Source organism: Pleurodeles waltl, chromosome 10, assembly GCF_031143425.1.
Source record: "Pleurodeles waltl isolate 20211129_DDA chromosome 10, aPleWal1.hap1.20221129, whole genome shotgun sequence".
NCBI lineage: Eukaryota > Metazoa > Chordata > Amphibia > Caudata > Salamandridae > Pleurodeles > Pleurodeles waltl.
In genome coordinates, this window is record NC_090449.1 from 497,093,876 (window position 1) to 497,120,327 (window position 26,452).

The 26,452-nt window shown below is 48.1% G+C and overlaps 1 protein-coding gene across 36 annotated transcripts in view; it reads left to right on the plus strand.

Moving 5' to 3' along the window:
* Positions 1-26,452, plus strand: part of MAP4 (microtubule associated protein 4) — a 1,914,856-nt gene that overhangs the window by 1,755,639 nt on the left and 132,765 nt on the right. For all 36 annotated transcript variants that reach the window (XM_069210826.1, XM_069210834.1, XM_069210837.1 and 33 more), the window contains one exon: positions 21,314-21,395. In XM_069210826.1, the coding sequence (XP_069066927.1) occupies positions 21,314-21,395 (82 nt within the window). The remainder of the gene's footprint in view (positions 1-21,313; positions 21,396-26,452) is intronic.

The following is a 26,452-nucleotide window of genomic DNA, read 5'->3' on the forward strand; positions in this document are numbered from 1 at the left end:
AAGCTGGCAAGCAGTGTGCATGTGCTGAGTGAGGGGTCCCCAGGGTGGCATAAGACATGCTGCAGCCCTTAGAGACCTTCCCTGGCATCAGGGCCCTTGCTACCAGGGGTACCAGTTACAAGGGACTTATCTGGGTGCCAGGGTTGTGCCAATTGTGGAGACAAAGGTACAGTTTAGGGAAAGGACACTGGTGCTGGGGCCTGGTTAGCAGGCCTCAGCACACTTTCAAATCATAACTTGGCATCAGCAAAGGCAAAAAGTCAGGGGGTAACCATGCCAAGGAGGTATTTCCTTACATGTATCATATGCCCTGAAGAAGTCGTTGCGAGCATTTTCGCTTGACGAAACACGTGTTGGCGGCACTATTTTCTAGACTGGTACTTTTGGTTTTCGGCCAAGGAAAATGTTTGGCTGTATTTTGAAGACTTATTAATTTGGAACTTTTGTGAATAAACCAATATTTGGACTCAAGATGCTGGTTGCTTTTTGGACACTCGAGATATGGACATCATTATCACTGTTTACACGTAGTGCCTTGGAACATTTGTGTTGATTCCTGATATTCTCCTAGGGGAATTTTTGGAGGAGTTGGGAGGACCCTCCTTCCAGGAGCACTGTGTTAACTTTAGTTTCGATTACTAATGGTGTAGTTACTGGGAGCGCCATCCCTATATGTCTTTTTCTCCCCTCTTTTTAGGTAACAGGTCCAAGCACGTGAAAACCACTACAACTTAAGATATTTCTTTTGTATTCGCGACTTTCATACTAGTCCAACTGCATAGACTTCCCCAACTTCTGTCCCCTAAAACCAGAATGATTTATGCTTTGAAGATAAGAGAATTTTGACTTGGCAAGCTTCTCCCTTTCTACATTTCCTTGAGTCTTACCACAGCCTGCAGCTTCTGAGCACTCAAAGCAGCTTATCTGATAGACGTCTAGTTGCAGATTACTTACCTTAGAATTTCCCTGAGGCGTCACTGATCTGGAGCTTTTTCTTCGTGCTGTACCCTTGCACACCATTAGGTGGTGTCGGTCAACTTCACGTCCGTCGTTGGCGTCATGGTTGCTGTGATGACGCAGTCGTACAAAGGCACCACCCAGACATGCTGACGTCAGTTCTTTTCTTTTCGTGCCATGCGAAGATCCGGAGAGAGTTACCCTGGTCAATTTTTGACCAAATTCGATCTTTTTGTTGTCTTTTTTACTACTTTGGATCGTCAAGGGATTTCTCAGAAGACCAGCTTCAAACCATGCGACGCCTGTCACCTCATTATGTCAGTGACAGACCCACACCCAGTGTGTTTGTGGTTTCTGGAGCACGATCACAACCTGAAGTTGTGTTACGAGTACAGGCCTTGAACCTGAAGGATGTGAGGGTGGGGTGATCCTTACAGCTCATGGTGGCCTGGCGCTCACCTCTGCGTTGCTCCTGATCTTGCTCGAGACCGCTCATGGAATCATCACTACTCCTCGTCCCATTCCAAATCATCTGGACATTCGTGTTATGCCGCGACGCTCCCCGCGGCCGCGGGCTCCGGTTACCGCGGCACGTTTATTCTGCCGCGGCCGACGCTCAGGTTGCGGGGGTTGCTGCGGCCCGGGCGGGAGCCATGGAGGCTCCAGGGAGCCGGTCGAGAGGTCGCGGCACTCGCCGCTTGCCCTATTTTAAGTTCTGCCGTAAAGGCAGAAGCGGCAGAGCCTGAGACCCCGAGGGGGTTCAGGCATGGCCGCATCAGCGCTGTTTGCGCTTAACATTCTTCTTGCATGTCCTTTTTCTGCCAACCACTTACCGATGTTCCTGGATCAAACCGAACCCTTACACTTGGGGTACTTTATACTTGTCTCTCTTTTTCCCAGCATGCTGACCACTTCCTGTCTGCCCAGCATGCATTGTTAAACACACATACCTCATTCACTATTGTTGTCTTCTCCCCAATCCAAGATGGTGGTGTTCTACTTCCTGTTTCCTACTTCCTGTCCAGGGGTATATAAGGGGATTCCAACTGCTTGTCCATTGCGTTGCAACACTCCTTGGTGGTAGTCACGCTCCGATTGATCTCCTCCTGCGAATCCTGTCTGTTCCTGTCCTGCCTTGTTTTCCAGTCTTCCTGATCCTCGATCCTAACGCCCTGGTGTCCTCCTTTCATTTCAGGGAGTTCCTGTGGAGGTTTTTTACCCTACTGGGGTTTTTCCTCTGGGACTCCTTCTGGAGGGCACGGACTGTAGTGGTTTGCTCATACCAAACAGCACTGTGGCTACTGGAAGGGGTCGCCCCTACCTCGGCCAGAGCAGAACCTACCGGAACAAGGATCGTTCCCCTACGCCTCTCAGCTTCGACGGTAAGACCATTGAAAACCGTGACAGATTGCAACGCCAAAAATTCCAGTTGCAGTCCGGTACTATGGATAACCCAGTGGCAAACACGGAACCTACTAACCAGGACCTACTGGCGACGCTACAACAACAGGCTCAAGAACTCCAGCAATTACGTACTGAGAATACTGTTTATCGACAAGCCTTTGCCTCCAGGACCACAGATGTCCCTGCAGTAGCCGCCTCTACACCTCGATTTTCCGGGGATCCCACCACATTAAAAGAATTCCTGGACGCCTTGACGGTGTACTTTGCCTTTCGCCCCTCGCAATTTGTACAAGATAAGACCAAGGTGGGGTATTTGATTAGTGCCTTATCTGGGCCAGCCTTGGCTTGGGCCACACCTCTAGTAACCAGAAACGATCCCTGTCTATCTAATTATTCCACCTTTATCACTACTTTTAAACAGATGTTTGAACGCCCTGGACTCGAGGCGTCAGCAGAAGAGGCTCTTTGCGAAGTCCAACAAGGGAGTCAAGATGTATTACAATACATCACCCGTTTCAGACAATTAGCAGCAGAAACAACCTGGGTGGAACGTACCTTGGTGACACTCTTCCGTAGAGGTCTCAGAGAGGACATCAAGGATGAACTAGTGCATTCTGCCAGAATAGAAAACCTCAAAGGATTGATGGACCAGGCACTAACGATAGAATATCGGTTGAATGAATGAAGAATGGAGAAAAAGAAGAGTCGTTTGCCTTCTCACTCAGTACCATCTCGTCCCTTCGCCCATCGTACCAAGGAAGTCCGTCCTGAATCCAAAGGGAATACCGAGGAAGAGCCCATGACACAACTCGCGGACCTTTATCCGCCAGTGAAAGGGAACATAGACGAAGGAAGGGGCTTTGTCTATATTGTGGTGCAGCTGGTCACCTAATTCGCGCTTGCCCCATTCGTCCAACCAAGCCCTGGGGAAACGCCAACTCCCGTCCTCAGTAAGAAGGGTGAGGACGGGATATCGTGATATACCTTCTATTTGCTCTTCCAGGGAGGAAGGAACTGCTCTTTTTCTCTTACCAGTTACCCTCCATTTAACTGATGGCCGGGAAGAAAGAACTTTGGCCTTATTGGACTGCGGAGCCAGTGGCCTCTATTTAGATGAAACCTGGGCCAAAGAACGACAGATAACACAAATACCCAAAGAAGTACCAGAACAGGTACATACCGTTGATGGGTCACTCTTGGCCTCTGGACCTGTACAATATACCACCCCTACCTTCTGTTTACAGTTTGGAAAACACCAGGAGATTCTCTCGTTTGACTTAATTTCATCACCACACCACGTCATGATCCGGGGGATTCCATGGCTTGTATGGCACAATCCTTACATCAACTGGGAAACTAAAACCATTTCATTATCCTCCCATTTTTGTCAACACCACTGCTATCCGGCCGGGGATTATTGGTCCCCAAAAAGTCTCTCAACAGCACCTTCTCAGGTGGGAGGATCCATTAATGTCCTACAGGGAGTTCCCAGACATTATCAGGACTATATTGATGTATTCCAGAAGCCAGAAAAGCCTGAACTGCCACCCCACAGAGAATACAACTGTGCCATTCCTTTAGAACCAGACACAGTAGTTCCTTTTGGGCGGATGTACTCTCTCACAGAACCAGAGAAACACATTTTGAAAGAGTACCTAGATGAGAATCTACAAAGTGGGTTGATAACTCCCTCCTCTTCACCCACCGGGGCTCCTCTTTTCTTTGTACCAAAGAAAACCAAAGATTTGCGTCCCTGTATTGATTTCAGAGGGTTAAACAGGATCACTATTAAAGACCGGTATCCGTTACCCCTCATAAAGGACATCTTAGAAGCAGTCAGAGGAGCCAAGAGGTTCACCAAGTTGGATCTCCGAGGAGCTTATCATCTACTACGAATCAGAGAAGGTGATGAGTGGAAGACCGCCTTTAGAACACCTTTTGGTCACTACGAATATAGAGTAATGCCATTCGGACTCACTAATGCCCCGTCCATCTTTCAAAGATTCATGGATTCTATCTTTTCTGATCTTTTGCAACAAACAGTGGTGGTGTATCTTGACGATATCCTAATCTATTCGGTTCATCCAGAGGAACATTCCAAGCACGTTCGCCAAGTCTTAGAGAGACTCCGACGACATCATTTGTTCTGTAAGCCTGAAAAATGCGAGTTTGATCAAATAGAAGTAAAATACCTGGGATACTGTATAAACCAGACCGGAGTTGCCATGGACTCAGACAAAGTACAGGCTATATTGAATTGGCCATCTCCTTCTTCCATCAAGGAGACTCAATGTTTTCTGGGGCTAGCCAACTTCTACTGACAGTTCATAGCAGACTTTGCCCAGAGAACCAGTTTCATTACTCAAACCCTCAAAAAGGAACATCTAAAGAAAGGGTTTTGTTGGACACCAGGCGCTGAGTCAGCCTTTCAGGACTTAAAGAAAGCCTTTATTCAAGCCCCTATTCTTCGACACCTAGACACCAGCAAACAATTCATTGTTGTCACAGACGCCTCAGAAAGAGCCATTGGGGCTGCCCTGTTACAAAAACAAGACAATGATGACCTAGAACACCCTGTATTTTATCTATCACACACTCTATCTGATTCTGAGCGAAACTATTCCGTGCTAGAACGCAAATTACTCACCTTAAAAGTCGCGTGCACCGAATGGAGACACTTCTTGATGGGATCAAAGGAACCCTTTGAAGCCCGGACCGATCACCGAAATCTACAGTGCTTAAGAAATTTTCAGTGCCAAAATAGCCGGCAGGCTCGATGGGCCTTCTTCTTCAGCCAATATGACTTCTATATCACCTACATCCCTGGTTCTCAGAACATCCTAGCGGATGCCCTGTCCCGACGTTACCCTGGGTGCGGTGATTCCGCGGTTCAAAACTTATTTGACAATAACAAAATCATAGGGGTAGCACAGACTTTTTTAGATCAAGTCAAGTCCGAATATGCCCGTCTACACGAAACAGAACTAAAAAAGTTACGTCCGCAGCTGCACACAGATCATGACTATTATTATTGTGATAAGGCCCTGTTTTTACCCACTAAAGCAGTGCAAATCGAAGCTTTACGCATGTGCCATGATTCCCCTATCGCAGGTCATCGAGGAATGAAAGCCACTCAAGATCTTTTGCTTCGCTCTTTCTGGTGGCCAACTCTCAAGGCTGACACTGAGGCATATGTGTTATCCTGTCCTACGTGTGCTCAAGCCAAGACACCCCGAACCAGACCTGTGGGGTTACTTCGCCCATTACCTGTTCCCCCAGGCCCATGGCATACCATATCCACCGATTTTATGTGCGCATTACCTTCCTCAATGGGAAACCACGTCATAATGGTAACTGTGGACTCCTTCACCAAGATGGCCCACTTCACGGCCTTGAGAAAGTTACCAACGGCAAAGGAGTTAAGTCAGATCTTTACTCAAGAAATCTTCAGGCTACATGGGTTACCCCAAATTATTATATCGGACAGGGGTCCTCAATATATCTCCCGATTCTGGAATCAATTCTGCAAAACCTTGGGGATCCAGGTGGCCTTATCATCCGGGTTCCACCCACAAACCAATGGACAAACGGAACGACTCAATCAGGGTCTTGAACAGTACTTACGTAGCTTCTGTAACGCTACACAAAGTAATTGGGCTCCCTACTTACCGCTTGCAGAATTCTCTTAGAACAACTCTCTACACAGTGCCTCTAAGGTCTCTCCTTTCTATGGCTCTTACGGTTTCCATCCCAGGGCCTTCCCAACTCCCCTGAGAGACAACTCCAATCTTCCCGCCATCTCCTCCTACGTTCGACAGCTACGGGGTATACAACGAATTATCCATTCCAACCTTGTGTCCTCCAAGTCCCGCATGAAGAAGATAGCAGATAGGAGACGCTGTGCGGCTCCTCTATATCAGGTCCATGATAAGGTCTGGCTCTCCTCTAGATTCCTACCTCTCCGACTCACCCAAAACAAATTCAAACCCCGCTTTTATGGTCCCTTTCTAATTCTCAAAAGAATCAACCCAGTGTCTGTGCGTCTTCGCCTACCTCGGACATGGAAGATCCACCCGGTATTTCATGTCTCGCAATTGAAACCTTACCGTCCTGATCTTTTTCATAGGCAGTTGCCCTGTCCCCCTCCTCTGTTGGTTGACAATGTGCCTGAGTACGAAGTTCAGGAGGTCTGTGACTCTCGGTTTTTCCATGGGCGCCTCCAATACCTTATTCATTGGAAGGGATACCCTTTGAGTGAGAGTTCTTGGGAGGATGCCTCTTCAGTCCATGCTCCTCTTTTGCTCCGCCTCTTTTTTCGGCTCTTCCCTCACAAACCCGGGGCCTCGGGGGGGGCATACTGTTATGCCGCGACGCTCCCCGCGGCCACGGGCTCCGGTTACCGCGGCGCGGCACGTTTATTCTGCCGTGGCCGGCGCCCGGGTCGCGGAGAGCGCCGCGGCCCGGGCGGGAGCCATGGAGGCTCCAGGGAGCCGGTCGAGGGGTCGCGGCACTCGCCGCTTGCCCTATTTTAAGTTCTGCCGTAAAGGCAGAAGCGGCAGAGCCTGAGACCCCGAGGGGGTTCAGGCATGGCCGCATCAGCGCTGTTTGCGCTTAACATTCTTCTTGCATGTCCTTTTTCTGCCAACCACTTACCGATGTTCCTGGATCAAACCGAACCCTTACACTTGGGGTACTTTATACTTGTCTCTCTTTTTCCCAGCATGCTGACCACTTCCTGTCTGCCCAGCATGCATTGTTAAACACACATACCTCATTCACTATTGTTGTCTTCTCCCCAATCCAAGATGGTGGTGTTCTACTTTCTGTTTCCTACTTCCTGTCCAGGGGTATATAAGGGGATTCCAACTGCTTGTCCATTGCGTTGCAACACTCCTTGGTGGTAGTCACGCTCCGATTGATCTCCTCCTGCGAATCCTGTCTGTTCCTGTCCTGCCTTGTTTTCCAGTCTTCCTGATCCTCGATCCTAACGCCCTGGTGTCCTCCTTTCATTTCAGGGAGTTCCTGTGGAGGTTTTTTACCCTACTGGGGTTTTTCCTCTGGGACTCCTTCTGGAGGGCACGGACTGTAGTGGTTTGCTCATACCAAACAGCACCGTGGCTACTGGAAGGGGTCGCCCCTACCTCGGCCAGAGCAGAACCTACCGGAACAAGGATCGTTCCCCTACGCCTCTCAGCTTCGACGGTAAGACCATTGAAAACCGTGACAATTCGAGTCACAAGAAAAAGAAGTCAAAGAAAGCTAAAATTTCTTTGTCTTGACACCGTTGCTTGGCCGATGCGAAGCAGGAAGAGTGTCGACGCTCGAGGCCTCCATCTGCGGAGTCTATTTCTGGGTCTGCTTTGTACCTCCCCAAGTTTCCAGGAGCCTAGTGCCACCCATGTCCAGCTCAAGGAATTTTATGAGGCCATGTGCCTCATCTTTGGGTAGACCAAACCTGCTGCGGCACCTTTGGAGCCTGGGGGCTCTGATGGGGACCCTTAGGTTCTGCGCCGGCATCTCCGGACTTCGGATCTGTTCCTGGATCCGTGCTGATGCCTGTCATACCAAGGTAACCTTCCCCGGCACTGGCTAAGACATTGATGCTCCTGACGTCGGTTGGGCCTACAGTCATCTTTGACCCAGTCCTCATCTCTGACGATGCAGATTGTAGAATGGTGTAGAATGACGCTGCTTCTGACTTCCATGGGGGTACTCACCCCAGGTTAGATTCTGACTCCTTTTATTGTGGGTATGAATATGAGCAAGGATTGGAGGGTGTAGGTAGCTTCCTCGTGTGCGGTGAGCACCTATGGTATTATCTCCCTATGTCAGGTCCAGGTATCCCCTATTAGTGAAGTGTAGGCAGTGTATAGGAAGCCAGGCTCCATAGAGGTAGCTGTGGATGAGCAGCCAAGGCTTATCTTGGAGACATGCAAAGCTCATGCAATACCACTTATAGTCACACAGAACTTACACACATTAAAGAACCACACAGTGTTACAAAAATAAAGGTACTTTGCAGGAGACGGGACCCACGCAGCCAGTCGTCGTTGCAGTTGGTCGTCATTGCAGTTGGTGCGTGCGGATGCAGGGGAGCGACACCTTCACTCCAAGGGAGATTTCTCCTTGCTTCTTGTTGCAGACTGAAGACTTGCCGGCCCCAGAGGATGCACAGCCGGAGAAATGTTGCAGTTGCCAGCTGGAGAAACAATGTTGCAGAGCAGAGTTGTCGCTGGAGCTGCAGATTGTAGGTTCCTGGGAAGACCAGTTGCGGTTCCAGTAGCCAGAAGTCGACGTTAACATTGCACGTCGAATCTGAAGAGCCACCCAAGAGGGAGACCTTCAATATCCCTTAAAGGGGGATTGGTCACCTAGCAGGCTGACCACCTATCAGGAGGGGGCTGTGATGTCACCTATCTGACCTGGCCACTCAGATGCTCCCAGAGGATTCAAGATGGCAGAATCAGGTGGCCACCTGGAAGAGCTCTGGGCACCACCCCTGGGGTGGTGATGGACAAGGGAGTGGTAACTCCCCTTTCCATTATTCAATTTCGCGTCAGAGCAGGAACCGGGGTTCCTGGACTGGTGCAAACCGGTTTATGCACGGAGGGCACCAAATGTGCCCTTCAAAGCATACCAGTAGCTACCCCTGCCAAGCCATGTAACACCTATCCACAAAGGGAGATGGTGTTGCCTGCCTCTCCCAAAGGAAATCCTTTGTTCTGCCTTCCTGGGCTTGAGCTGTTCAAGCAGCAGGAGGGCAGAAACCCGTCTGTAGGATGGCAGCAGCTTCGGCTGCCAGGGAAAACCCTGCAAACTGGTAGGAGCAAAGCTGGGGGTCCTCTAAGGAGTGCATGGAATCATACAACCAATACTGGCAACTGTATTGAGACATGATTCTGACATATTTGATATCAAACATGCCTAGGTTTGGAGTTACCATTGTGTAGTTGGACATAGGTAGTGACCTATGTCCAGTACCTGGGTAAAATTACTTCCCTGCACTCACGAAGTCCATGAAAATTGAGCTGGAGTTTGTGGGAGCACCTCTGCCTATGCAGGGGTGCCCTCAAGCACAGGTACTTGCAACCTTGTGCGGTGACCTGTAGTGAAAGGGTGCATTTCACACAGGCTGCAATGGCAGTCTTGCAGACACCTTTTGTATGGCTTCCATGGGTGGCATAATACATGCTGTAGCCCATGGGGAACCCCTGGTATCCCCAGTGCCCTGGGTACCTAGGTACCATATACTAGGAACTTACATGGGGGCACCAGTATGCCAATTGTGGGGTGCAGAATGCTAGAATTTTGTTGAGGCCTGGTGGTCTGGATACTTCTCAAGACGCTGGCATGCTTTCTCCTCCTACCGTGGCTACGGCGGAAGCAGTGTCTTAATCCATGGTGGTCAGTAGGGCGGCTCAGGTCTTTGGCCTTAAGCTTCCCTCTGTGGCAGTCAGGACTAACCTCCTTACGGGTGCTTCCTCTTCAGAGTCTCTCCTTTGATTTAATGAAGCCCTCACCAAAGTCCTTCTGGGTACTTGGTTCAGACCCACAACAGGGGCTCCTGTGAATAGGACAATTTCCTGCCACCATCGACTTTGGGGCGCCACGCCTGGTGGAGGGCGTCTGGTTTTTCAGGGGATTTCCAACATTCTCTCATGGACATGCCCTTTCATGGCGCCCATCTCTTCGGCAACAAAGTGGGCTCGGCGCCCGAGAGGTTCAAGGAGTCCCAGGCTACGGCTCGGTCCCTTGGCCTCGCGGCTGCCTCTCACCCAACACAGTCTGCTGTTCACCCCTTTAGTGGTCATGGAAGGGGCTCCCTGTTGCGTCCTTTCCCTTCCAGCCACCGAGCCGTGCATGCTACTTAGCCACTACGCAGCTGGGGACCCGGAATCCCACAGGCTCATGGGACATGGCACCAGAGGTCTGCCCAGTCCACCCTTGCTGCAGCCTCCAAACCCTCCTAGTCCATTCCACCATCTCAGACTAGTTGGGGAAGAAACCGCCATCACCTGCCCCACTGGGAATCCATCATGATGGACAGATGGGTTTTGCAAATAGTTTGAAGGGGCTACTCGCTCCCCTTTGAGACTGCCCCTGCATCCCTGCCTCCATCCTATGGCTGCTTACCAGAGGATCATCTGGCACATCTCTGCGAGGAAGTCACAGCTCTCTTGGCCAAGGGGACCATAGAGAGGGTCTCTGCGCCAGCAGTAGGTTGTGGTTATTATTCACGCTACGTTTTGGTGCCAAAAAAGGACAAGGGCCTGCGTCCTAGACCTTTTGCCCTCAGTCTCTTCCTCAAGTAGTAGAAGTTAAAAATGCTCACTGGTTCTGGTCCTGTCTGCCTTGGAAACCAGGAGACTGGATGGCAGCGTCGGACTTGCAGGATGCTTACTTCCATGTACCCGTCTTGCCTGCCCACAGTCGCTACTTGCGATTTGTGGTAGGTCACAAGAACCTACAATTTACAGTTCTCCCCTTCAACCTTACTAGCACCCCTCGGGTGTTTATGGAAGTGATGTCGGTGGCTGGAGCTCATCTGTGCAGGTTAGGGATTTCAGTCTTCCCCCTACCTTGACGACTGGCTGTTGAAGGTGAACATGCCCCTGAAAGGCGTGTCTCACCTTCAGACTACAGCAAACCTTCGGCGCTGGGGTTCACTATAAACATGCCAAAGTCACACCTGACTTCTTCTCAGATGCTTCCTTTTATCAGAGCTGTTCTGGACACAGTGCAAATTCGGGCATATCCTCCCAAAAAGCGAGTCCAGGATATTTAGACTATCACTCCAATGTTTCAGCCTCTATCCTGGATTTCGTTGAGAATTACTCTGAGGCTGCTGGGCCTCATGTCCTCCTGCATCCTGCTGGTGACACATGCCAGATGGCATATGCATGCTCTGCAGTGGGACCTGAAGTTCCAGTGGGCGCAGCACCAGGCGAATCTTTCCAACATGGTCCAGTTCTTGGAGGGAACTGCGAAAGACCTACAGTGGTTGCTTTCAAATCTCGATTGGGTCAACAGCAGATCCATCTGCCTTCCCCAAACAGATCACAGATTAGTGACAGAGGCGTCATTCCTGAGATGTGGCGGTCACATGGGAGTTTGAAGATCTGAGATCTCTGGTCTTTAGTGGAGTCCGGACTCTACATCAATCTTTTGGAGATCCGGGTGATCAGGCTTGCATTGAAAGCATTCCTTCCCTCTCTAAAAGGGAAAGTGGTGCAAGTGTTCACGAACAACACTGCCGCCATGTGGTACTGCAACAAGCAGTGCAGAGTGGGGTCGTGGACTCTTTGTCAAGAGGCTCTGTGCCTCTGAACGTGGCTCGAACATCTTGGAATAATCCTGGTGGTCCAACATTTGGCGGGCTCTCTAAACGCCAAAGCAGATGAACTCAGCCGTTGATGCATGGTCGATCATGAATGGCGTCTCCATCCGGAGTGGTGTACGGCCTCTTTCAGCAGTGGGGAGAGCCATGGTTGGATCTGTTCATCTCCACAGTGAAAGTGCAGTGTCAACTGTTTTGCGCATTGGAGTTTCCAAGCAGCACTCGCTCAGTGATACTTTTTGCCTTGAGTGGAACTTAGGCCTCCTTTACGCCTTCCCACCTTTACCATTTCTGTCCAGAGTTCTGAAGAAGGTTAAGAGCGACTGGGTCCAATTAATCACTGTGGCTCTGGACTGGGCACGAAGAGTATGATATCCAGAGCTACTGAGCATGGCTATGGATCCTCCGATCAGACTGCCCTTTCGGGAGGATCTTCTGTCGCAGCAGCAGAGGATGGATCTCCAGCCAAACTTGTCTAGTCTTCTCCTTCTTGTGTGGAGATGGAGCAGCAGCAGTTACAGCTTTCGACCTTCCGCCTATAGTCTGTGATGTTATTCTGGTATCCAGATGTCCCTCCACCAAAACGGTATATGCCTGTTGTTGGAATAAATTTGTGGCATGTTGTACCCCCCAAATCTGTTGATCTTGTACCTCTTTCTGAGGTTTTGTTGTTCATTCTTTCCTTGGCACAGTAGGGCTCTGCTTTGAGCACCCTTAAAGGTTACTTATTGGCCATTACAGCCTTTCTTAGATTGCCAGTCCACCCTTCCTTATTCAAGTCTCCTATTGTTGGAAGGTTCCTTAAGGGACTCCCCCATTTGTTTCTTCCTACGCTATTCATTTTGCCCCAGTGGGGCTTGAAGCTGGTCCTAACTTACCTTATGTGTGCCACTTTTGAGCCACTGCACAATTGTCCCTTGCAGCTCCTAACAATCAATGCTTTTCTTATTGCCATCACCTCTGCTCGCAGAGTAAGTGAGCTTCAAGCTCTTTTCTTCAAAGCCACCATTTTTGTCTGTCCACCCTGACAAAGTGGTGCTCCGTACAAGGGTCTTCTTCCTTCCTAAGGTTGTTATGCCTTTTCACGTAGGGCAATCCATCTCATGAAGAAGAGAGACTCCACTGTCTGGATCCAAAAAGAACGTTGGCGTTCTACCTCAGTTGTACTAAAGAGTTCCAGGTGGACGATCAATTCTTTGTAAGGATGTGGGTGAGAAGAAAGGGAAAGTGGTGCATTAGTGTCCCACCTCGCGAAGGGTGCTTTCCTGTATCAAAATGTGCTACCCTTTGGCAAAGAAGCAACCCCCTGAGGGCTTGCGCACTCACTCCACCAGAGCAACTGTTGCCACCACAGCATTAGTACGCGTAGTTCCTGTTCTGGATATCTGTCAGGCAGCAACGTGGGCTACCCTGCACACGTTTGCTAAACATTACTGCCTGGACAGCCAGGTCTGCAGAGACAGGTACTTTGGCCATTCGGTCCTGCAGGACAGGACTTTTTAGTATGATCTTGGTTCGCAGTCCACCACCGAGGATGATATTGCATGGGTATCTATTCTAAGGTAAGGAATCTGCAACTAGAAGTCTCTATCAGATGAACAAGTTACTTACCTTCGGTAACGATTTATCTGATACAGACTTCTAGCTGCAGATTCCTTACCTTAGAATTCCCTGGCGTCCGCTTGGAATCCAGAGCTTTTGCTGAGCAATACCCTTGCGCGCGCCATTGGGTGGCGTCGTTTGGATCTGCGTGCGGTCATTGGCAACGTTGGAGCCGTTTGTGATGTCACATCGCCTATAAAGGCACCACCCAGGCACACTTACGTCAGTTCCTTTTCCACTAACCTACACACTAGAATTGCAGAGCCATGGAAGGAACCAACCATTTGTCTGTGCGTATACTAGAGCCCTGAAAGGAACAATCCATGACCCTATTAGACTTGTCCGCAGAGCGGGGAGGCATGGGTGGGTTCAAGGAATCTGTAGCTAGACAGTCTCTACCAGATAATGCGTTACCGAAGGTAAGTAACTTGTTCATCTGATAGAGACATCTAGCCGCAGATTCCTTACCCTAGAATAGATACCTAAGCAATAACCTGCTGGCAGTGGGCCGCCGACAGATCTTTTTCTTTTTTACACTAGAAAGTCTTGTAGGACCGAACAGGCAAAATGTCTGTCTCTACCTACCTGATTGTCCAGGCAGTAATGTTTTGCAAACGTGTGCAATTAGGCCCACGTTGCTGCCTGACAGATATCCAGGACTGGGACACCTCGTGCTAGCGCAGTGGTAGCAGCCTTGCTCCTGGTGGTATGAGACCTCAAGCTCGATCCCTCTGTGGCCCTGTGTACGGCCGATAGTGGCTAGCCCTCCCGCAATAGATTGAGATAATTGGCATGCCCCCCTCCCCCTATAAAAGTGTTGCTTCGTGACTCAGACAGTTTTGCTTTGGCATGGGACGGGGGTGGGGGGGAAGAAGTGGAAATGAGGGACCCCCCTTGCCTGTTTGGGAATGTTGCCTGACTTCAACATGGTGTTCGCCGCGAGGAGTAGCCGGCCTTCATTATTGGCCTATTCTCAGAGCTACTGGGAGAAACCACAATGGGAAAAACGAGTACACTGTGAGAGCCCTTAGCAACTAGGAGAAGGCAGGAGACACAGAGACATATTGGCTAAAGTGCACTCCTTCAAAACTAAAGAAATGATTGTCCGGGCTGCCAGGAAGACGGAACAGATCTCCTTCCAGGGAGCGCCCTGCCCCCTATATCAGGACATCGCCCCAGCTACATTGGAGCGCCAGCTGCAGTTTAGACCTGTAACAAAGGCCTTAAGGAAAGTCAAGGTCCAACTTGTTTGGTATTGCTTTTGAGCTACACAACAAATCCCACAACCTCATGGATGTGAAAGATGCGGCTGCTCTACTGAAACTTTCGCTACCAGACACCACAGACAGTGACAGTTCAACCAGAAATCCTCCTCCGGATCTCCACACTAGGCCCTGCTTGGGATCAATGCAGCCCCCAGACAGGAGAGATGCAACGGGAAGAGATGATGCGATCCTGTGGTATTCCTGCACCCAGCTCGCGGACGGTAAAGCATAGGTGTATATGGGGTAAGGTGGGCCGCTTCTGGTTCATTCTGTCCCAGTTTTCCCAAGGCACTGATGTCAACCTGGCTGATACGTTGGAACACTGCTGTTGGACCTAAGCTTAGAGTTGATCATTCAGTCCCTGACTGCCAGGACCCCAACCTGAGGCTTCATAAGGGCCGTTCGCTTTTCAGTGCAAGGAGAAGAAGAGCTGTGGGGTAGGCGGGCAGGTGCTTGTTCCACCATCCTACTCGCTATAAGATTTCATCTTACTGTAAATCGCATTTGCGACATTTAATTTTCGACTTTTACTGTTTAAATTTGTTACCTGTTGATCTACTGTTTGGATGGGTAGGAGTACATGGGCGAAGGGATGCATCACTGAGGCAACCTGTCAGACTTGGGAGGGGGGGGGGGGTACTATATACCTGAATAGGATTGGACATATTACGATCACTGCTTCTGCTGCAAGGGCCTCTATAGACCTCCTGCCACTCAAGACATCCCATGGTGCGTAACACTCTCTTGAAATGTCAAGGGTCTCAATTCCACTAATTAGCCCCAGCACCTTTGGAAATATTTACTAGATAAACTGTTTGCTATATTAGCCCTCCAAGAAACTCACCTGAAACAAAGCAAGGACCACAGGTTGTGCCATAAAGCGTACCCTCTGAGCTACAAAGCGTCTGCTACCACCAAGCATAATGATGTTGCCCTTCTTTTTCATTCCTCCCTGCACTTTGAACCCACGGGCAGTAAAAGTCATAGAGAAGGACGCTATGTGATGGTTTAGGGACTTCTTCACGGCCGCCGATGTACCATAGCTACTTAATATTCCCCCAACACAAATCAATCTGAATTCCTTTGTTCTTTTCTATCAATCCTGGGAGGCTTTGCAGAAGGATGTATAAAAATGAATGGGAGACTTTAACCTCATATGGGATCCCACCATCAGACTATTCTCATCAACATAAAACACAGGCAGGCACGTTTTCTAAAAATGTGAAATCTTCACTACGCCAGGTGGGGTTAATTGGCGCTTGGCGGTCTGCCAATCCCACTATCCTCAACTATACATTTTTCTCACATACTCACCACACCTGTTCTTGGATTGACCACACATCCATTAGACAAACCCAACATCATGCTATCCGAAGGGCCACTAAACATCCCATTGTCCTCTCAGATCATGCCCTGTTTGAAGTAGGGCTTGACAGGCAAACACAACACAATTTACACAGTAGATGGTTCTTTCCCAACGTTTTTACGAGATACCAATCTGACAGGGCTGAAATACGTAAGACAATAAAAGAATTCTTCACCCTGAACAAACCCCACGACACATCTCACTCCACAAATTGGGAGGCTTTTAAAGCTGTTTTAAGGGGAAAATGCTGATCTCTCCTGGCCACATTGACAAAACAATAAACCAAGGAGTGGCTGCTCTTGGAACCTGAACTTGCTACATCAGAAACAGCACACAAAGCTGCCCCCTCCCTTTACTTTCAGAGGTGGGTGACAGCTCTAAGGGGTAAACTCAAAGCCATTTATGCCAACAGGGCCGAGTTGATGCACCTACATCTTGAAAAGGCCACTTATGAACAAGGCAACAAAGTGGGCTCTTTATTAGCATGCCAGCTGTGGTTTAAACAGGAAAGAGACTATATTACCCCGATACAGGAAAATGCTGGTGTGCTTCACACAACTCAGAAGGGTAAATCGGACATGTTCAAGGACTTCTATAAGCGACTTTATACTGCAGACCTTACTGATGAAGACGACAAAAGGGCATATCTGGATGCTGTCCCACTTCCTCAGCTCCACCCCAGATATACAGGAGACGCTTAATAACCTCATTACCAGAGAAGAGGTACTAGCTGCTATCTCCACACTTAACCTCCACAAAGCTCAGATGGCCTGATGGGCTGAATGCTCACTTTTATAAGTCTTTTAGTTCTGACTTGGTTCCCCATCTAATGATACTGTTTAATCATATTGGGGACTCCCAAGCAGTTACTCCCTCAATGGGCAAGGCCCTTATCTCATTCATTCCAATGCCCAGGAAGAACCCTCATGCCTGTTCCTCCTACTGGCCAATAGCTTTATTAAATCTTGATGTTAAGTTATATAGTAAACTTTCTACCACCAGGTTGGAAGAAGTCATGCCGAATTTAATACATTCGGACTAGTCTGGCTTTATTAAAATCAGGCAAACCCATGACAACTTACGTCAGGCAATCCATCTAGTAGAGAAGGCCACCAAAAAAACAATTCATACGCTTTTATTAACACTCAATGCCGAAAAAGCTTTTGACCGCATAGATTGGAAGTTACTTCTTCATGCTCTCCATCGCTTTGGGTTTGGGGAATGCTTCATCTCTATGATTTCTGCAAACACCTGCCCTTGCTCTAGGGTGCTCGTAAACGGGTTGGTTTATGACTTTTTTGAGCTGTTTAGAGGAACGCTGCAGGGTTGCCCCCTGTTGCCAAAACCCTTTGCACTTAGCTAGAACACCTCACAGCTCAGATAAGTGCCTCGGCCTCTATCTCTGGTCTTCACTTGATGAATATACAATTTCTTTATTTGACGATAATGTCCTTTTGACTATAACTTCCCCCAACACGTCTGTCAGCCCTACAGGACTCTCTCCAGTTGTTTAAGTCGGCTGCAGTCTTCAAAGTTAATCTTCAGAAATCATTTATGCTTAATTTGACTGTTCCCCTAAAACCCATGGAAAAGCTTGCAGCCTCTCTTGCTTTGCTTATGGGCGCAGAAAGAGATTAAGTATCTAGGCATAACACCCACTCCCAAACTGACAGATTTATACACAGCTAGCTACTCTCCCATGAGTCAACAACTGCGGCTAGACTAAGCGGTGGGCCCCAGTATAACTGTCTTGGCTGGGATGTATATCAACGCGGTCAAAATGACAGTCCTGCCGCATATCTTGTACCTTTTTCAAGGCCTTCGTATAGAACCCCACGGAGAGTTCTTTTCAACTATTCATACTCTAATGACAACATTTATATTGCAGGGTCGCAGATCCCACCTCTCCCATAAGTTATTGACACTTCCTAAGGAAGCCCGCGGCCAGGCCCTATCGGAAATTTATTTTCTTTTATAAAGAGGCTCAACTGAGAGTTGTCTCGGAGTGGTCCTTCTGGGAGTCCGATAGATTGTGGCTGCACATGGATAGGGCAGTAGTGGGTACAACTATCTGGGATATCCTGTGGAAGCCCAAGAGTGCTTGCCCCATCGACGCCTATCTTAGTACCCCTTCCGCAACCACCTTAAACATGTGGGATAAGGTGATTAGGTTGCATAATATTACCACTTCCCCCCCACCATTTACGCCCATCTATGACAACTTTGATTTACCACCAGCCCTGGATCTGCCCCCTCCTTTGCCCATTGGTGAGAGGGGGGTGCCTGGTAATCTCTGATCTTTTTCATGGGAGTGATATATTAACCTTTTAAAACTGCAGAGATTTCAATCTTCTCTCTTCCAAGTTCTTTTGATATACACAACTGAAACATTGTGTCACAAATCCCACGTTTTGCATAGCGGCCACAAGGGATCTGCTTCCTGTTGAGAAATTTGTGTGGTAGGCGGGCTCCACCCGGGGGAATATCTACTTTTTTTACATGGTATTAATGTCAATATGACGTGCTTATGTGCCTCCACACGTTTCTTTCTGGGAACGCACCATTTCAATCTCCATCACAGACGAGCAGTGGCAGACCCTTTGGCAGGATATTTCTAAATATAATCACTCACTAGACCTTCAAGAAGCTCACTACAAAGTCCTCTATGACTGGTACTTATACCCAGTCAAACATCTGAGGATTTTCCCTGATAACTCAGACTTGTGTTGGGGTTGTGGTCTGCAGGGAGATTTAAATCACATTTGACGGGACTCCCCTACGATTAGGACCTACTGGACTGAAATTCTAGCTGAAATTAAGGAGATTCTTGGCTCTCCAATACCCTGCATTCCTGAGTGTGTCCTATTAGGTTTTCCTGACCCTTCCCTCAATCTATAAACCCGGGTAGACTGCTCCATTATGTGGCTCTGCCTTGGAGCAGCTAGGATGGCTTTGGCCACTATGTGGTAGAAACCAGAGGCATCTTGTGTCACGCAATGGCACGCACAACTTTGGCACGTTTTAACAATGAATCACATATTGGATCTTCTTGCAGACACCAGGTCGAGTTTTGAGTACATTTGGGGATTCTTAGTACATTTCTTGTCCCGCAGCCCTTCCACTTTTCTCTGGTCCCACACGGACCAGAGCACTACACCTCTTCCTGATATGAAGCACCCCCACCTCCTTTCAAGCTCACTCCTTGATACACCCCTGAGTGTTGTAGCCTGTTCCTTCATCGCCCATACCCCTTTGGGATTTGCAAATATTATTACCCCATCCAAACCATGTTTTCAGTGGTAATGTTCTACTCCTACTATCTGTTGTTTTTGACATGACCACATATGATGTCATTGACATTATGGTAGTGATGATATCCCTATCTACTTATTGGAGATGTTCTTTCTCTCTGTCTTTTTCTCCTGTTGCCTCTCCCCTTCTTTTTCTTCACTTACTCCCTTTCAACTATTGGTAGGCCATGATCTTTTTATTTGATAGTGTGTATCTCAATTGCTTTAGTTTTATAATGTGGCCTCAATGTTGCTGTTTTCTTAGTGACATTATGTTATCTATGTTTAAAAAATTTAAATAAAAACAGCTTTAAAAAATCACTTTGAGAATCAATTTTAACCTTCATAGGAACTATTTATTTTGGTGTTTAAAGAGGATCTGGCTGCCTCACAGTGAGTAAAGGCATATCAAACCACATGAAGATAAGCAGGATCCCACACAGAATCAGTTACACCTCTCTCCACTTGAAGATAACCTGATTCCCACATAGAATCAGTTGCACCCATATACACATGAAGCTAAGTCGATCCCACACAGAATGCAGCCTACTCTTGGATTGTGTATCTCTGCTAAAGTACAGGAAAATATGCCTGCCCTCAATTTGCTAGTCCTGCTACCAAATGCACACCTTTTTCATAACAGCCTATCGTCCATCAGGGTCCCCCAACTCTACCAAAATAATATCTCTTGGGCAGAGTCGAAAGGGAGTCGGAATGCCTTTTAACTAAAGCGGAACTGGAGTGGTCTGGAGCGACCAAGCATTCAGCAAAAAAAGAATGAATTACTTTAGTATTGAAGTTTTAATCAGGAATTGAAGAGAAGGCCACACCCTCATATTTTCTGAGTTTTGATTTTGCTCTCCAACATCATGACTCTAATGGCTCCCTTCACAAATACAAAATAATTCTTCAATTCTGATTCCATCTCATTTGCTCACTCCTCCACTTTTTGACTTCCATGTTTGCCACAGAAGTCCGCACTCCAATTACCTGTTAGTGAACAACTTTTTATGTTATTTCATTTTTTTCTCATTGTATCAAGGCACAGAGCATTGTGCAACAAGAATATGTGCCACTCAAAAGGATGCTGTTCTTTTTGAAGAGTGTGGATAATTATATGGAGTCCATGTGCTGGCGAGTCCTCTCTTTTCAACCTAAGCATCTAGCCTTTATAGTTGTGAAGAGGCCAGTTGGTTTTCCAAAGTGTTCTTGTTTGTGTTTTTACAGTGAGTTTTATAGCATGCCTGCAAGGTATTTTGGTATGCTCATGAGGCATTGCACTGGGCCTTTTCTTCACTATTGGGAAACTACCACATTAACCTGGACACCACTCTGTTGATCTTGGTCTAAGCTTCTGAATTGATCTATAAAACTTTGCACCAGCAGTGTTAGGTGAGTTGCTTTCTGTTATGGGAGAGATGCATAGTTCAGGATTTAATTTTGTCTTATGCCCATTGCTTGAAATGAAAATGTAAAGGTTCTTTACAAGCACTCCATGTATCTCACAGTATTACTTCTTCTCTGTAGGAGTGCCTTCCAAGTTACGTTTTTGATACAGATCACTTATATCGAGCAAGTAGATCTAATATCAAAGGATGAGTTCCACTGCAACACCCCTAAATGTTGCCTACCCCAGGAAATCTGCTTTGTTGCTCATTCTCCCCATAATTTTGAAAAATGATTAAGATGTTTGAAAGGAAATTGTGGGACACATAAACTCTTTGTTTTTGGGGTTTGAATCGCTGTAATTTCCATTGTTTATCTATGCCCTTCGTAGATCTTACTTTTTCCACTGTTAGTGTATTTCTACTACCATTAATCAATTTGATACTTTCTGGCTGTTGGTGTTGGCTGTTTACAAGTACAACTGGTGTAAATGTTAATTTTTTAGAACATGTAGAGCAAATGACAGGACTGTCCTTGATGTCTTTCAGTCTTCATCTTCACATTATAAAAGCTATTATTAATTTGCTTGAAATCTGTGTCATTTTGGATGTCGAGGCGTTATCTTACTTTACTTGAAGAGTTATTTCTCCATTTTGAGCAGATGTAATTGTGGCCATGTATGAATTTTTTTCTTACTTTCTTGTAGGTGCAGATCCTAAACAAGAAGGTTGACCCGTCAAAAGTCACCGCTAAGTGTGGTTCTAAAGTAAACATCAAACACAAGCCAGGTAACCCTAATGAGCAATCTGCTGATTCCACTTTCTAAAAGCTGGCGACAAATGAGCTCTGTTGGTGATAATTAAATTGGATGACCAAAAGTATCATATGAAGAGAAATCTGTCGTTAGTATGCCCCTGGCCAAATAGCTAATTGGTAGAATGCCTGTGTGATATAGCCAAGAGGCAGATTCATAAAACAAACCTTGTGGTACCCAAACTGATTTTTGATTCCAAACACTCACTGTAGAAAATCATATTTAGAGCATCTCTTCGTTCAAATCCAAAATGGATATTTTTTAAAAGAATGTGCAAAGAGATTTAAAAAAGAATTCAAAATGACTTTGTGCATGTGTTTTCCGTCAACTGTTAATAAAGTTAATATGGGTTCTAGGATTTCAACATCCTCTTCCTCTGCCCTACATAGGATCCTGTAGTAAAGCCATTTTCTCAAGCATGTTGTGTAGTTTGGATTGGTTGAACAAAAAGTTGAAAAAAAAAAATCCAGTTAACGTTTCAAATTTTTTTTTTTAATAACTGTTTTTATTGAGTTTTAGAAGCTGTAAACAAACAGTACAGTGCAGGCCATGCAATACAAAATAGTCATACTGTGTTAAAATACAATAGTGGTATCAAGCATGTACCAACCAGAGGCCAATCGCATCCAATATGTGGGTGAAGCCCCACCACCCCCGCTACCCACAATAAATCCACATGAAACCAAACACTATATGTAATCTGTGAAAGATGGATAAATGGCAATACCACAGTTGATCGTCACCAACTCAATAAGCTCATTGTGTAATGTCCCCACCCTCATCCTCCGTATTGTCTGCGGAGCTCCCACCCTCCACACCCGAGAACCGGTCCAGTAATGTACCCCATACCTCCAAGTCAGTGAGTGCCTTGTCATCCCTACGTGTGCAGCGCATATGATGCTCCCCAGCCACACCCCACTCCATTAGGTTCCGTATCCAATCAGGGAGCAGTGGACTCTGGGTGCTCATCCATCCAGTCGCTACCCTGCGCCTCGCCAGTACCAATGCCAGCTGAGCTAACTTATATGGAATATTCTGACCCGCGGCTTCTGCTCCACTCCCAATAGACAAGCCATTGGTGTAGCCTCTATCCCCAAACCTGTCACTTCCTCTACTTTCACCACCACTTCGTGCCAAAAATTGTTCACCATTCTACAAGTCCAAGCCAGATGCAAGAAGGAAGCACCCAGCACACCACATCTTGGACACCCCGCTCTAAGTCCCGGGTCAATCTTATTTAAACGACTGGGCGTGAGGTACGTCCTATGTACAAAGTTAAAGTGCAGTAACTTAAATCTGTTATTACATGACACCTTACGCACCATGGACAGTGCTAGATTCCATTCAGATCCGACATGGGTGCCCCTAGGTCCCTCTCCCAGGCCCTGCGACTCACTCCCATTACTGTCGACTGGTCCTCCTGGAGTGCTTTATAAAACCGGGTGATCAAGTGCAACGCTTCACCCCAGTTAAGCAGGCTATGTAATATTGAGGAAGCCCCAGGAGCCACCAGGAAACCATTCCAGATCTCACGTGTCAGACTTTCGAGCTTAGTGTATTGGAGGAATTGACCAGATCCCACACCGAACAAGTCCCTGGCCTCAGCGAAGGAAAGGAACTCCCCATTAGTGTAAAGATCCCCAACTACTTCGCAACCGCCCAGTCTCCAGGCTGTGACAGACATTACCTGTTCCATTTCCTGAAAGGGTTGAAGAACCCATATTCTCAGTTCTCGGTCGAAAGGAGCCCGTCGAAGTACACATTTAACTGCCTGCTCCCAGATCCCTGCAGTGAACCTCGCCAGATGGGGAACAACAGTGGTAGACCTATCCCCGCCATCAAAAGATACACCAGTGCCTGCCTATCCAATACTCCAGTAAAAGTCTCTTCTCCCAATCATCGGTATCTGTCATCCATTTAACAGCGAATTGAAGATGCGCTGCATAATAATAATGCCTGAGATTGAGAATCGCTTGCCCTCCTCCCTCAAGATCACCCTGCAGGACCAACAGAGCCACTCTACTACGTCGCCCAGCCCATACCAAAGAAATTAAGAGGCTGTCCAGCCTACGGAAAAACCGAGCAGTCAAATGGATACATTGAGTTCTGAACCAAGTAAAGGCATCGCAGCAGGAAGACCCTCTTTGCTACCGCAGCCCTGCCCATAACAGATAAAGGTAATTTATTCCAAAAAGAGACCGAGCGCTCCAAACCAGCAACCACCCGCTTAACAATATGTGTATTGTGTGCAGCCACAGTGTGTGTGACCCAAATGCCCAAGTAACAGAAACTCTAAATTTCCCACCGGAGGCCAGCCTCCGGTAACTCATCCCGGGGGTTACCGAAGAGGGACCCAAGGGGGAAGAGGAGCGATTTTTGATGATTGACCCTGAGGCCAGAAACAACTCCAAACGTCTCCATCCTTTGTAACAACATCGGAACCGAGACACTAAGTTATCGGAGATAAATTAGGGCATCATCTGCATATAAAGAAACCACATGAGTGACCTGCCCCACCCTGATCCCCCATGGAGCCATGCCCTCCCGAAGCCATATCGCCAGTGGCTCCACAGCAAGAGCAGAGGAGAGGCGAGAGCAGACACCCCTGCCCTGTCCTGTGCTCCTACCAATCTCCCAGGCATCAGAGAGTGTCCCCCCCCCACCCCACCCGAACCTCCTCAGTGGGAGCAGTGTATAATAGCCGCACCCAGGCACAGAAACCAGGACTAAACCCCATACCACGCAACACCTCCTGTAGATACCCCCACTCAACCGTATCGAAAGCCTTCTCAAGATCCAAAGAAACCAGCGCCAATTCAGTTTTCTCACCCTCCGTCTCATGTAGGACATCTGCCAGACGACGCAGATTGTAAGATGTGCTGCGACCAGGGATAAACCCACACTGATCCTCGTGCACCACTCCCTGAATCACCCCACAAAGTCATTTTTCAAAAAGTTTTAGCTGCCAGAACTAAATAACTCTTAAGCATCTCACCAGTTTTTAGAGAACGCTTACCATTTTCCCAAACGTAAAGTTTTAAAAACATTTCCATGGTGATTTCTCAGTCTGGGACAAGAAGCAGAATGTGTATTCATGTTATAGACTCTCTGAATTGTGAATGTCGTGCCCTCCCAGGATATTGTCTCCAGGTTACAATTGTTCATGCTGATTGGTATTCATCCTATGTTCAACAATTTAAGGGATGGGTCAACTGTTTATGTAATTGAATCATCATATCAATGTTTTGCCATTGGTTTTGAGTCAACTTCAATAGTGTTCATGGCTTTCAAAATGTCTGCCCCCTCTTCCACATACAAAACCACCATGGGTTCTCTAGGCATTCTTTTTAGGGAAAAGCATCCAAGAAAAGGTGATATTTAAATATAAATATTTAAATACATTCAGGGAGGAGAGTGAATGGCCAAGTGAGCCAAGATGATGGTCGCATTCTGAGTATCCTCCGCAACCACATCTGCCAAAATCATACAGTCAGATCCACACCAATTGACACCTGCATGTGCAGCCCCTCTTGAGCCTACCCTGAGAGTCGAGCATAGTCCCTAAGGCCCATGGGGACCTCTGAGAAATTGCCTGAAGGGGCCAGGCTGCAGTCGGCCTGCTGCAGCCCTCCTTGTGAGGAAGCCACAGCGGGAGCCCTGCACCACCCGGCCTGCAGCACAGCCTACCAAGCTGTGCAGAGAGGGCTCACCACCTTAGCCCCACAACACCAACCCAATGCAGAGGGAAAGATCAGTGCCGTGGACCGCACCAAGTCTGCCGGAAAAAGCAGACCCAATCGCTGTCCTTGCACTTGTGAAGGAGTAAGACATGGCCTCTAGACACATCCATGCGTCCTGAGACCCCAGCGTCCCTGCACCATCAATGGGAGTCAAACACGGTCCGTGGGATCCAAAGGGAACTTGAAGAAATCGCCTCAGGCTGAGCTGTGGTGAGGTCTACCAAGCCCAATGCGGGGAAGACTGCGGGACCCTACGTCATCAGCCTTGCAGTATGGCCTAGTAAGCCCCACACAGATGCTTCACCACTGTGGGCCCTACAACTCCTGATTAGAGCAGAGAGGAGCGGTGGTGCAGTGGACTGCTCGGAGACCTGCCAGAGAATGCAGACTCCCATCGCTGTCTGGACTGGTGCCCCGGCATGGATGAGGGAATTGGAAACGGCCTTTGGGCTCACCCATGCCCCATGGGACCCTGGGGCCCCTGCTTCACAGCAGAGTGTGGGGACACTGATGGGCTACCCCACCTGCCCTACTCTCTGGGGTATCAGGGACCCCTGACCTCAGGGGGAGGGCCTCTCTCTCTACTCCAACGGAACGGGTGGTGCATGGCAGCAGCCCTGTCACTGCCTGTGCTGCCACCCCCATCTGCAATAGGATGAGGCGACCTACTAAGCTCTGCACATGAGGACCGTCATTGTACACCTATGGCATCTAGGTCGAAAGTGACCTACCGGACCCATTCAGAAGGATCAGCAACGGGGGAGGACCTGATGAGTACGGTCAGGGGAGAGTCGAGGAGCAAAGATGTCAGCTGCTTCCGGCCGCCACTGAAGGAAGTGGGGGGCACTGGTGCCTGGTCTGCAGTTCTGCACAGATGGGGAAGTGGGCACACACTAACACGGCCCCCCCCACCTGCGCTGGGGGGAAGAGGGCCTGCGGTGGATAAACAGGGCAGCAGAATAGCCACCTAAGGGGACTACACTTCAGCAGGACAACAACCACACTGGCACCCTTAAGAACTCATTGCCTGCCCTCGGTCTCAGCCTCCCCATGCGGAGGACCATGTTTCATTCTTGTCCGCACAGCTTTGCTACATACCATGATACACAAAGTCCTAAACCACTAAAGATCATGTGGCCAGGTACACGGACAAAATCAGAAGATCCAGCACAATTAGAAAAATTAAAACCTGGGAGTGCAGTGCAAAATGTAAAGATATAAAGTCTCCTCTTCTAGTGATTCAGGCCTCTAAAGGATATCTTGTCCTCACAGCACTCCCCAGAGCCTGGAG